The sequence below is a fragment of the Carlito syrichta genome, unplaced genomic scaffold (genome assembly GCF_000164805.1).
Source record: "Carlito syrichta isolate Samal-C Ts95f unplaced genomic scaffold, Tarsius_syrichta-2.0.1 Scaffold307172, whole genome shotgun sequence".
NCBI classification, from domain to species: domain Eukaryota; kingdom Metazoa; phylum Chordata; class Mammalia; order Primates; family Tarsiidae; genus Carlito; species Carlito syrichta.
Window position 1 is genome coordinate 223,580 of NW_007251268.1, and position 13,473 is coordinate 237,052.

At 43.0% G+C, this 13,473-nt stretch overlaps 2 protein-coding genes across 6 annotated transcripts in view; one reads left to right on the forward strand and one right to left on the reverse strand.

The window, feature by feature from the left end:
* S100PBP (S100P binding protein) overlaps positions 1–7,537 on the forward strand; it is a 39,517-nt gene extending 31,980 nt beyond the window's left edge. For 2 of the 3 annotated variants that reach the window (XM_008063985.2, XM_021715505.1), the window contains exons 5-6: positions 1,082–1,169; positions 4,843–7,537. In XM_008063985.2, coding sequence (XP_008062176.1) covers positions 1,082–1,169; positions 4,843–4,948 — 194 coding nt within the window. In that variant the 3' untranslated portion in view covers positions 4,949–7,537. The remainder of the gene's footprint in view (positions 1–1,081; positions 1,170–4,842) is intronic. The other variant, XM_021715506.1, reaches the window with a different exon arrangement.
* Positions 7,538–11,184: 3,647 nt separating this feature from the next.
* FNDC5 (fibronectin type III domain containing 5) overlaps positions 11,185–13,473 on the reverse strand; it is a 5,972-nt gene continuing 3,683 nt past the window's right edge. For 2 of the 3 annotated variants that reach the window (XM_008063988.1, XM_008063987.2), the window contains one exon: positions 11,185–13,219. In XM_008063988.1, coding sequence (XP_008062179.1) covers positions 13,214–13,219 — 6 coding nt within the window. In that variant the 3' untranslated portion in view covers positions 11,185–13,213. The remainder of the gene's footprint in view (positions 13,220–13,473) is intronic. The other variant, XM_021715509.1, reaches the window with a different exon arrangement.

Sequence of the window (13,473 nt, forward strand, 5' to 3'; positions counted from 1 at the left end):
TCCCTGGGCAGTGAGACCTCATCTCTACAATAAATCAAAAAATCAGCCGGGCATGGTAGCGCATGCCTGTAATTCTGGCTACTCGGAAGGCTGAGGCGGAAGGATCGCCGGAGCCCAGCAGGTCGAGGCTGCGGTGGCCGGGAGCGGCCACTGCACTCCAGTCTGGGCGACAGAGTGAGACTCCAACTCAAAAAAAAAAAAAAAAAATCTGAGAACCACTGGTCTAGGAAAATTATGCCCTAACTAGTGTTTTATTTCTGCGTCTTTTGGGTTTCAGTCTAAGTATTGGCCCTTAAATGCAAAGTTAGCATTATTGCATAGTGGCAAGAGCATGGTCACACAGAAGCTAGTTGAACCCTGGGTTATTAAGCATGTAACACAAGTTCACTTCCCAGCCAGTTTCCCATCTCTGAAATGATGTTAACAACATCTATCTCTATATAAGATTTTTTTTTAGAATTAAATAAAATAACATGTAAAATGCCTAGTACATTGCCAGGCTCTCAGGTGTTTGAGAAATTGCCTCTAGCAGTTTTTCTTGTTAACAAGAAACGCCCATTTCCATCTGTTCTAAACTCTTTTTAATGTATTTGCTTTCATTTGTCTCTGGGCCTTTGTATTGACTATTTCTCTTGGACAGCCAACTTCCTATCCTTCCTTACCTCACTAATTTTATAAATCCTTTAGATTCCTGCTAATCTCTATAGCAGTCTGTATTTTTCCTGTCACTGAACTTATCACACCATTTTGGAATCATCTGTCTCCTCAATATCTTGTTCACTGCCATATTCCTAGGGACTGGTAAACTTTCCCACACATTGTAGGAGGTAATAAATGTTGAATGAATGAATGGTGGCTGCCATTATTGCTTCACTATCATCCAAGGGCAAGCTCCCCACTCTGGTTTGCAGTTGTGTTTTGTTTTTTTTTTTTTTTTTTTACTAACTGCTTGTGATAATCATAAGTGGATGTTACTGTGACAAATGCCTGTTTTCTCTTTCCCTGAAAGCACTACTTTGACCTTGGCTGACATAGTAGTTCATGCAGCTGCTTCCTAACCAATGATCCCTCTGTATCACAGGTACCTTGACAGAGCTATATGCCTTGATGGATCAAGTTCATCATATGCAGAACTCAAAATGGCAGCATCCTTCAGACCTTACCACGCGGTGAGTGGGTGATTAGAAGAAAGAGGAAAAGGGTAGAATTTGGCTGTAAGAATAATGTGGTGGGAACTTGGTGTTGGAATTGAGAAGTGGGGAAGAAAGTAATGTAGTATAATGGAATAAAAACTGGACTGAAATTCAGGAAATGGCCAGGCTCAGTAGCTCAACCTGTAATCTCAGCACTTTGGGAGGCCAAGGCAAGTGGATTACCTGAGCCTGCGGGTTCGAGACCAGCCCAGGCAACTTGATGAGACCTTGTCTCTACAATAAATCAAAAACTAGCTGGGCGTGGTAGCGTGCACTTTTAATTATGGCTACTTGGAAGGCTAAAGTGGAAGGATCACCAGAGCCCAGCTGGTTGAAACTCAGGTGGTCATGAGCATGCCACAGCACTCCAGCTTGGGCAACAGATTGAGAGTCCAACTGAAAAAAAAAAAAAGAAAGAAATTCAGGAAACCTGGGCTCTAATACTAGCTTTGAAATTTTTTTTTGAGTTGGAGTCTCACTCTGTCACCCAGGCTGGAGTGCAGTGGTACGATCACAGCTACCATAGCCTCAACCTGCTGGGCTCAGGCAGTTCTTTTGTCTCAGCCTTCCACTTGGAAGGCTGGAACTAACTACAGGTATGTGCCATCATACCCTGCAAATTTTTTAATTTATTGTAGAAGTGAAGTCTCTCCAAGTTACCTAAACTGGTCTTGAACCCCTGGGCTCAGGCAATCCTCTTGCCTTCACTTCCCAAAGTGCTGGTATTACAGGCATGAGCCACTGCACTCAGCTAGCTTTGTAATTTTTTTTTTTTTTTGAGTTGGAGTCTCACTCTGTCACCCAGACTGGAGTGCAGTAGCCGCTCGCGGCCACTGCAGCCTCAACCTGCTGGACTCCGGCGATCCTTCCAACTGTCTTCCAAGTAGCTGAAACTACAGCCGTGCGTTACCACACCCGGCAAATTTTTTTGATTTATTGTAGAGATGAGGTCTCACCAAGTTGCCCATGTGGGTCTCGAACCCATGGGCTTAGGCAATCCACTCACCTCAGCCTCCCAAAGCGTGGGATTATAGGCTGAGCCACCAAGCCGACTGCTTTGTAATTTTTAATCAGCTTTATGGTTTTGACCAAGTCACTCCAACCATGTTCTCTGGTTCTCACATCAGTAAAATAAAGATGTTGGATTACTTGTGTTTAAAGAGACTTTCTAATGCTGAAAGCTTTGTATTCTTTAATTTTTATGAATCAAATTTAATAGAATAAGCTTCTAGATTCTTGATGCAGTGTGGCTAATACAAATTTATTCAATTACTTTGATTCAGTAATTCAGAAACCATGGAATCATTCTTTACTTCTTTCTCTCTTACCCCATCAGCAAATCCTACATATACAGTTGTCCTCAGTATTTATGCAAGATTGGTTCCAGGACCCTTGGGGGATACCAAAATCCACAGATACTCAAGCCCTTTATATGCTGTTGTTTTTGCATTTAACTTATGTACATCCTTCTGTATATTTTAAATCGTCCCTAGATTACTTGATAACTAATATAATATAAATACTATGTATATAGTTGTTATACTGTATTTTTTTTTTTTTTTTGAGTTCCCGGCTACTGCAGCCTCAACCTGCTGGGCTCTGGCGATCCTTCAGTTTCAGCCTTCCAAGTAGCTGGAACTACAGGTGTGCGCTACCACGCCTGGCTAATTTTTGATTTATTGTAGAGATGAGGTCTCGCTAAGTTGCCCGGGTGGGTCTCGAACCCGTGGGCTCAGGCAATCCACTCACCTCAGCCTCCCAAAGTGCTGGGATTACAGGCTGAGCCACCGGGCCCGGCTTATGCTGTATTTTTTTGTTTCATTTTTTGTTTTATATACTGTACTATTTAGAGAATAATGACAAGAAAAAAATCTGTACATATTATTACTGATAATGTTCAGTATAGATGAAACCTTTCTTTTTTTTTTCCCCTCTAATATTTTCAATCTTTGGTTGGTTGAATCCATGGATGGGAACCCACAGATGTGAAGGACTGACTATATTCACAACCAGAGCATTTCACATCAATTGTTGCAAGTCTCTTAAATGTTCTCCTTGCTTCTGCCCTTGCCTGTCAACTGCTCACAACTCAGCAGCCAAAAAGATTTTTTAAAGCATAATTCAGACTTGCTCAGTATTTTCCAGTGGCTTCCATCTCACATCTCATCCTCATAATCGCCTATAAAGGCCTATATGCTTTGGCCTAGGTTCACCAACCTCATCTCCTACTGCTCTTCCTCTTGCTTACTCTGTTCTTGTTTTAAACATGTCAGCCATGCTCCCCTTCAGGGCTTCTACAGTCATGTTTCCTCCATAGTTGCCAAAAATCATAGCACTTCTAAGAAGGAAAGTGTGTAGTATAATTGTTATTAGATAAATTCAGAAGTCATATGTCAATTCAAATCCAGGCTCTTTTACTTTACTGTATGACCTTGGGAAAGTTACTTAACCTAGGCTGTTTCCTTACCTGTGCAAGGAGTTAATGAGAGTACTTTCTTTTTTTTTTTTGAGTTGGAGTCTCACTCTGTCGCCCAGACTGGAGTACAGTGGCCACTCCCGGCCACTGCAGCCTTGACCTGCTGGGCTCCGGCGATCCTTCCGCCTCAGCCTTCCGAGTAGCCGGAATTACAGGCACGCGCTACCACGCCTAGCTGATTTTTTCATTTATTGTAGAGGTCTTGCCAAGTTGCCCAGGCGAGTCTTGAACCTGTGGGCTCAGGCAATCCACTCACCTCAGCCTCCCAAAGCGCGGGATTACAGGCTGTGCCACTGAGCTCGGCCTGTACTTTCCTAGTAGGAGTGTCACTAGCATTAAGTGAGATGAAGTGTTGAAAGAATTCAGCGATTACTTACATTTAGGGATAAATAAATATCAGGTACTATTGTAATTATTGTCAACCCTGGCTATTCCTCATAGCCAGCTGTGGAAATATCTAAAAATACAGATGTCAAAGCCCTGATTCCAGGGATTCTAAGTAATTAAATCTCAGAAGAGGGAGGAACCAAGAATTCATATCTTTGAAAAGCTTCCCAGATTGATATTATAAGCAGTTTTGGAGTTGAAAATGGAATCAAATAATCTCATGGTCTTTATGAGAACCCCAGCCAAGCATATGACTAAAGGAGTCTCAAGAAACTTTACTTTGCATCTGTGTTATTAGTTTTTCAGACTGTAAACTTGCAGTGTGATATTCACATGATGACTTACTTTCTCTGGAAATTTTATTCTAATTTTAACTGTTGTGTCCTGTGCAACCTTGAGCTGTGTCAGAAGACAATGAGGTCCTGTCGGAGGCACAAGTCTGATGCAAACAATGAAACGAAAAACCTGCTCTAAATTCTGGAGGGAGAAATTTTTTTTTTTACATTATTCAACATTAGTTTTCCTTAGAACACTGTGTATATAACACAAGACCTGTGTGGGAATTTAGGAGGCTTTGCAAGTTGGAAGGAAATAACACTTATGATGTGACTTCCATATACATAAAATAACATAAAACTTCTAAAATTGTGAGAGTCGAAATATAAAATTAATATCCAGTTTCCAAAAGTAAAAATAGTCTTAAAATAGTGGTGGTGGCCTTATTTGTGTACAAATAGCTATTCCAGCTGAAACGTCCTTCCTGTTTTTACTCTCCTCTCTTGATAGAAACTACGCCCGCCGACAGAATCCTCTGCAAAGATACAGTCTGACTCAGTGGGTTGACAGGAATATGCGAAGCCACCATCGGTTCCAGCGTCTCCCAGACTTCTAGTGCATTTGTCTCATCTCATCAGCAATGACAGTCCCTATCCAGGGTCCTGCTCAGAGCAGCATCTCATTTTCTTCTGCTGTTTTGTGCTTTATAGATTTTGAATTTTACTTTTTCACAAGATTTTTATTTTAAAAACTTGTTATCTTTTGGAAATGCCCATTGCTGACTTGAATTTTTTTGTATGAGGTCCCCCTTGATTTTGTGTGTATGTGTCTATGTGTGTTTAAGCAGTGTTAAGTTGATACTGTTTTTTTGTTTTTTATTTAAATTGAAGGTAGCTGCCTCCTGAAAGCCAGCATTAAGCCAAAATACCCAGGCTCAAGCAAAATACACCTTTTTGCAGAGGGGTGAGGTCTATTTCTGGTGCCCAAAAGAAGTCATCTTTTAATCTCCAATAAGGAGGAAATTGTTTATCAGGCTATGAGCCAGTGTTAATTATTATTATTGATGATGTGAATGAATATGTCACTTTTAACAACTCCTTTTACTTTTTTATTTGAATCTCTGAATACATGTCAATATTTTAAAGTTGGTAATCCAGGTCATTAGAAATAGGGTGAAATAGGAGAAAAACACTGTTGAAAGGACAAATTAAAATAGTAAATCCTCTCCTCTCCTTTCTGTACCTACTAGCTGCCTTTATTATTTTTAGGCTTTTTTCATTCTTCGTTAGACTTATTTTGCACAATAGTATTTGCAAGCCTTAGACATCTTAACTCTGACCGAAAACTTATGACTAACGGCTGTTGAATACCTTGTGGTCTTGTGACTGGTTGTCTCCTCTGTTCTTCAAGGTTTTTCCTTTTTCTTTTTTCCCCAGTGACTACTTTGCTCCTTAGGGTTCTACTGGCAGTATTTCTATATTGTGTTAGACACAGATATGCCTCTTCAGGATGGCCTCCCTGCCATCTTTATTGAAGAGTTGCCCACTCAGAGTCTTGACTCTAGAACAGGGCGGTGCCATTGTGGTGTTAATTGGTCTTCAGTTTCATCTGCTGAACCCCACCTTTAAGTATGAGTTGACATTTGCAAGTATCAAGTATGGGTGTTAGCCAGGGAGCTTCCATCCTGTGGGAAAGACTTTGGAGAGGCACTCTTTTGCCTCCATTATTAGTTAACAAGATGTGCCTTTAGACCCTGGTTTTTACCATCTCTCTTGGTCAAGGGCCTGATGCATAGTTTCACATAGCTGCTAGAGTGGGTCTAATATAGCTGTTACTAATCCTATACACAAAAGCATTACCTGATCTTAAGGTCTGGTATTCTAACCAAGGTTGACAGACTGTGCATCTGTCTTAATGGATGTCTTAGGAGTTTATTATTCTCTCTTTACAGATAGCTAGACATTTTGGGAAGTTTTGAAGTCTGGCATTTGTGCTTTTCATTCTCTGTGAAGGTTGTTTGTAGTTGCTGTAGCCTCTGTCTGATTTTGTTGTTTCATCAATCTCATCTTTGTATGTGAGTAAAGCATCTTAAACATCCCACCCTACTTTAGAAACTGACTTGGGAAAAGCTTGGTCATTAAAGCCACCAATACATTTGGATGGATGTCCCTAAGTGTTTACTCTTTTTATTCAGTTAAGGATTCACTTTTCCTTGGACATTCAGTTTAGATTCTGGGGCCAAAATGCAAAGGAGAAATTCTGTTCAAAGGCAGTAGTCAAAATATTCTTTTAGTTGGTATAACTGGCATTTACTACATTGGTCACTTCTCCAGGCTGCACTAAATTAGCTTGGTGGAGTGTGAGACATGCCAAACATCCACCTTTGGGACCATAGTGTAGTTAAAATTAAATGTAGCTAGAATAGCTAGCATTGCAGCTGTCTAGTTCCCCACAGATAACTCAAGGAGTGAAGTGAAGGGGATAGCATTTGGCTTAAGCAAAAACCTAAGACTCATGTTTCTGCCCTCCTGGTAAAGGGGGTTAAGACTGAATGTGTAATAGGAACACTGCCTTTGCCAAATCAAATGAGTGACAGGTTAACTAGAAAATGTGACAATCACATTTCCTCGTAGCTCAAATAATTCTGTTTTTCCAAAGCTTTAGCAGCTTAATTAAATCTGTTGGACTGGGGGAGGATAGAGCTGTTCTCTAGTGGTTAACATGGTATTCTTTAAGAATAAAAAACAAAGCCAAAGAAAACGCATTATCTGGCATGTTTGCCTTAAAGATGGTAGTGGGTAAAATCTGGAGTTTTAAGCTCTTTTCAAAGCTGTATATCTCTTATATTTGGTGTCAGCCTCTAAGTCTAGTATTTCAGGTAGAATTTTTGCTGTATTTTTTTTTTTATTTGAGTAAGGGTTATGTACACTTAACTGCCTACCTAGTTTTCTTCATCCATGATGACATTCTCACCACAGGGTCTTGACAAAGCAGAGTAAAAATGTGTTGTTTACATAGCTTACTTGTAAGTGAAAAGCCTGAAATAACCTGTAGTTTCACATCTAATGCAGGGCCTGATTTACTTGCATTGTTGTCAGGATCAATTATGAAACTGAAGTTTGGTGCCTCTTCTTTATCATGTTTTTCCCTTGTAGCAGTTGTGTATAATGTCATTAAAAAGAAATAAAAGTTCTTGTCAGTGGCATATGTACTGTGGCGGTCTGTTGTGGGCTTGAAGGAAGGTTATTTGCCTTCTTCCTTTGCGTAGGTAGGTTAGTGGGGTATGGGAGGGGGGTGGCAATTAGTTGAATGTAGTATTGGGAAGACGAGGGTGCTTACTCCCTGTTCTTTTGAAGGTAAATTACAGTGCTGAAAAAGGCATTTTAGCAGTTAAGAAATGTTGAGATTGATTGGGATTTGCAGCTACATATGGTGCATGTCAGGAGCCTGACATAGGGAGAGCCTGAAATATCATTGTTCCTCTGTTTTTGCAGAGGGGAAAGATGGCTCAGCCTTGTTAGGCAGGCATTGCCTTGCATTCCTTCCCATGGCTGTGTGGTTGGCCTCCCTGTCTCTGTTTCTCCAGAGCTACCATTGATTAAGAAGAAGCCATGCTATCCCAGGGCATTCTCTCTTTGAAAGAGATGTGAGAAACCAGAATTGATGGTACAAAATTGATGGTTGTTCTTAACTTCTCCAAAAATTGCTTCTCCTAGAAACTGGGTGATGGTTGGATAAGTGTGGGTAGGTGTGGGAGACACAGTGTTCCTTAGATCCCTTTTGTGAACCTAAGCTGCTTAGACTTACCCCCAGGAGCAAGGATAAAAGGGAAGGCAATAATAGCTTGTCACCTGTATTAGCCAGTACTTTTTACAATCTCAACACATGCTGAGCAAATAAGTAGCAACATGTTTGCATAGGCCATGTGGTCTGCTGTCCTATAAGTTTTGTTTAGTTTCAATATATATTTTGTATATTGAAACTATATATATATATTGAAATATATATTGAAACCCTGCACAAGACACAATATAAGTTTGCTAAGTATTCAGCAATTTGATATTCTTGTCTCCATTTAAGGATTTTTTTTTTTTTTTTTTACTATCTCTTGAATTTTTTTCTTTTTCTTTTTTCTTTCTTTTTTTGAGTTGGAGTTTCACTCTGTCACCCAGACTGGAGTGCAGCAGCATGCTCAGGGCCACCGCATCCTTAACCTGCTGGTTTCAGGCGATCCTCCCTCCTCACTCAGCCTTTCAAGTAGCTGGAACTATAGGCACACACCACCAAGTCTGGCTGATTTTTTAATTTACTGTAGAGACGGGGTCTCGCCAAGTTGTCCAGGCTGGTCTCGAACCCCGAGCTCAGGCGAGGTACTCTTCTTAACCTATACATACCCATTTTGCTCCTATCAGGTGTAAATGATCTTTTGTTTGTTTTGTGTTAGAAAAAAGTAAGGAGGAAAAGCCCATTCTCTAAGAGGAATGGGTTCATTCTCTAGCCAACCCATTTTGAGCTTTTATAGGAAGAACTAACCCAATAACTTAAAACTAGAAAGCAGAATTCCTTGCTTCTCTTAGTGTTGCCCTGCTTTTCTAAGACAAAACAGAATTATTCCTAAGCTAATTCAAGTGTGTGCTTGCTTTGTATGCCAGAGCACCTGTCAGAAAAAAAATTTCCACTTGTCATGGGAAGTGTCAGCTGGTCAGTGGTGGAATTTCTAAATGAACAAGCTCCTGCTTTGTCATTCCTCCTCCACCTGTCCTTCCCCTGTGACAACTGGGACATGCCATAGACAGAAAATCTGGCCCTCCCCAGCACCCATTTAGATGGGGGTAGAATATAATCTTTTTGGATAACCTTTAAAACAGTCTAAGTGACAGTCCTGAAATGTATTATTAAGGAACTATTTGTATACAAAGATCTTCAACTTAGCTTCAAGCCACATTTGAGAGTTTGGGGAATATTTTGATAGGCCTAGAGCTGGGCAGGAGATGGTGGTGAGCAGCATGTCCCATTTATAGAAGCAGTTTGTTCTTGGAAGCTACTTAAAAGCAAAATCCAAGAAGTATCAAGTAGGTTTAAGAGGGTAAGAAAGTAGAAGGCTAAAACATGTGAGCTGGGCTTGGTGGCTCAGCCTGTAATCCCGCGCTTTGGGAGGCGAGGTGAGTGAATTGCCTGAGCCCGTGGGTTCGAGACCCACCTGGGCAACTTGGCGAGACCTCATCTCTACAATAAATAAAAAATTAGCTGGGCCTGGTAGCGCGTGCCTGTAGTTCCGGCTACTTGGAAGACTGAGGCAGAAGGATCGCCGGAGCCCAGCAGGTTGAGGCTACAGTGGCCAGAAGCGGCCACTACACTCCAGTCTGGTGACAGAGTGAGACTCCAACCCCCCCAAAAAAACAAAACATCATGTGAATGGATTGGTAGGTTACATATTTTTGTAAGGGGTTGAACTAGACATCTTAAAAATGGATTCTGGAGAAGGCCCATACTGAAAAGCTAGGGGTTGAGGGGACAGAAGTAGGAGAAAAGGACTCCTGCACTACAGAAACACTCATCAGTCTGTCTTCTCTCAGACCCTGGGATTTCACTTCTGCTCCTAGAAGGAATGACCCTTGACTTCTATACTAGGAAGCAAGTAGGCTGTGGGAATCTTCTATCCCATTTTTTTGACAGATAAGAAAACCAACACCTATCCTCAGAGAAGGAACTTTCCTGAGATATTAGGTGATTACAAGGCAAGATCTGCCTTTTAGTCAACATTCCCCCCAAAGGCCCTTCCACAGTTGCAGCAGTCTCTGCAGATCTATGCGAGTGGTGGGGAGAGGACACATCCCAAGTCTAGCTGTATAACATTCGACTTTGCAATTACTGTTAATTTGGGAAAAGCTCAATCACTGTCGAATTTGGGGTTTAGGAAGGTAATGAAGGGGGGACTGGAGTTTGATCTATGCCAGAAGTGTATCGTTTGCTTTTTTCCCCTCTACCCTTTACAATGTATTACAGGCAGAGATTAAGTTGAAGACAGAAAACCCACATTAGCAGAGCTTCTTGAGTCCCACTGACAGCTAATGCTATGGTATACCTAATGCTGACTTGGGGGCTTCTCCATCATTTGGTACTAGATGGGAACAGAGGGCCTAGGAAGGACCTCTCTGAGGTTTGGCTTAGAGTTCTGTATGCTCATCAGTTTCCTACTTTCCCATAAAGCCTCAAAGACCCTCTTTCCCTCTGCTTTCAGAACCTTTAGAAGAGCCAACTCTAAGCCCTGCTTACCTGACATTTTTTTCTCCAAGCTCTTGCTGGCTATGGGCACGAATGTTTGAGGTGCTCCATTTACTGTTTTTTGTTCATTGGATAATGACATCATTATTCTACCTTTCAGCATGCTGTTGAGATCATAATGGTGTTCCTTTAACAGCTCAGAACAGCACACTGTGGATACTGAACTACAGAAAGAGGCTTTTGCAGTTCCTCTTCACTTCCTTTCCCTGAGGAGAAACACAAATTGCATTCCTTTGGCCAGGGAAAGCACCTAGCCCCATCCAGAGGGGAAAACTCTTCGTGTTAAAAACTGAGTAGCAGCCTGCATACCTATCCAGTGAGGCAGCCCAAGCTTGGTTTGAGGGAGCCTTAGTAATAGGATGGTGGAGCAGCTATTTTCTTCTCCTACACGTGCACCCCCATCTGTTCGAGATTTCCCTTCCAACTCCAGCTTGGCTGGCAGGCATGTCCCTAAGAAGCTGCAGGCCAAAATGGAGAGAACTGACTCCCTCCTCCACACATCCTGACTTGCTGCCAATTGCCAGAAAAAGAGGGCAACATTTGGGCATTTACCAGAAGACAAGGATGTGCCTTTTCATTTGTCTTTTTATTTTACATTTAAAAAGTGGTTATTGCTCTAACTGGATCAGAGGTAAGGACCTCTTCCCTAAGGAGCCTTGGCCTTGCAGCCCCATTCAGCAGGGATGGAAGTCACAAGACAATGAGTGGAGCCTCATGCCCTCCCATGAGGAAGCCCTTAGTATTGCTGACATTTGCCCTTTTTCCTGTCTCTTCTCCCCGGTGCTGCCTCACTTGGGCAGAGTGGTAGCGGACCCTGCCTTGAGAGCTCTTGTAGACCGGAAGGAAGGGGCGGTCATTGAGTGATGGCTTTTGGCTCTCTGGCTTGGGGCCAATGCTCCTATCATTCAGTTCAACAAATATTTACCAAGTGCCTACTGTGTGCCAGGCTTGTGCTAGGCGCAGGCCTCCCATACCCATCCTTTGCCACCAATGGAAGATGAAGAGATCCACCTCTTCCCATGCAGGCATTTGGCAGCCATAACTCATCAGTCCTAGGGAAGAGTTTGCCTTCCCTCATCAAGCACCATTTTTTTTTTTACCAGAAAGGGGCAGTGGAGAAAGAGACCTGTTGCCTAATACCACTCAGGCTCTAGGGAAGGACATGAGGACCCTGGGTAGCTTTCACAAAACCCTGGATGACATGGCAAGATATGAAGACCCTGGAGGCCAGTGGTGACAGCCAGGGCTGCTCTGCCTGTCCGTGGTGAATGGCTCAGGCCTGCTCTCCAGTAGCTTCCATTCCAGAGTGGGTGGTTTAGTAGCTTCCAGAATGCTGGATGTGGATGTGCCTTTTCAGTTGTCCAGTCCAGCACTGCTGAGACTCCAAGAGAAGAAATGAGACCAATACCTTCCAGGTCTTCTTAAAACCCCAAACTCATGATCTTACAGTAAAAATAGGGTCAAAGAAGATAGACAATGCAGGCAACCAGCTCAGTCCTTGGGGGAATCCCTCTGCTCTCTAGAATGGAGCCCTCTTGATTTTTTCAAAAAAGACAAAACAAGTAACATCTTACACACTTGCATCACACCACAAACATGTGCTTGATGGCTAGATCCAGAAAAGGCTTGATGGCAGCAATGACCCTGCACGGCAGGCAGCCCCACAGCTTCCCTGATATTCCTCTGTCTGAAAGACACAGCTTGAGTCAGTCTTAGTGCTTGTCATCTCCCAGAGCTTTGTGCATTTTCTCAAAAAGGAAGCCACTCCAGGAGAGGCGAGGCAGAAGGCTGTGTCTCGTGTAGCTTTGCCTTTTCCAGAATGGGCCAGGCCTTTTAGTTTTGTGGCTTATTTTTATTTTTTGCAGAATTTCGGTTTGTAGTTCAGCCTTCTTCATCAGACTAGGGCAAGGAGAAGAGGGATAACTGTGCAGCTATGTGTGCCTTCTCCTCCCTGCTGCAGTTGTCCCTCTCTGTGCCCATCGACCTGCAGACCAGCAGAGAAGAAAAATGGAATCCTCCTCCCTGCAGACAGGCAGTCATGCTTCGATGATGTTCACTGAGGGCTTGTTTGGAAACTGGGAGGAAAAAATGAGAGAAGCGGCCAGGGCTAATTGAATAGACGTCTCGTAAGGTTGGAAACAGAGGACAGAAGAAGGAAGGGAGCAGGACTGCAGCCTAAAAGCCAGGTTCGTGTCTCTTGTGGGGAAAAAAAGAGTAGCCCTGTCTGGGTGTTCATCTTTCTGCCTTTTCAGACCCAGCCTTCGGCCTCACTTAGCTGAATGGCCAAAACTGGGTCCTGGGCCCATAGCTCCAGATACCCAGTCTGCCCCCAGCAGTCATCCCCTGAGCGCAGCCTCAGCCACTGACATTGTCGAGGTGCTTCTGGAGGTAGGGGTTAAGAGGCTTCAGGAAAATGCGCCAGAAAGAGGGATGCCAAGAGCGGACAGTAAGCCAGAGGGTGAAAGGAGATGGAAGAAGGAGGAGATGTAGAGAGGGCCGGATGTTTGTTGGATAATCATCGGCAGAACCACGAGATCCTCTCACATTCTCTACTGTCTTTCTTCTGAGCTGCTCAGAGCAAGCACTGAAAAGGTTTTCATATCTGTTTTACAGAAGAGGAAATGAAGGTACAGATGTAAAGTACCTGCCCAAGGTCACACAGCCCAGCAGGAGCAGGAATAAGCCAGAAGTCCTCACTCTTTTTTTTTGAGTTGGATTCTCACTCGGTCGCCCAGACTGGAGTGCAGTGGCTGCTCCCGGCCACCACAGCCTCGACCTGCTGGGCTCCGGCGATCCTTGCGCCTCAGCCTTCCAAGTAGCCAGAATTACAGGCATGCGCCACCACGCCCAGCTGAT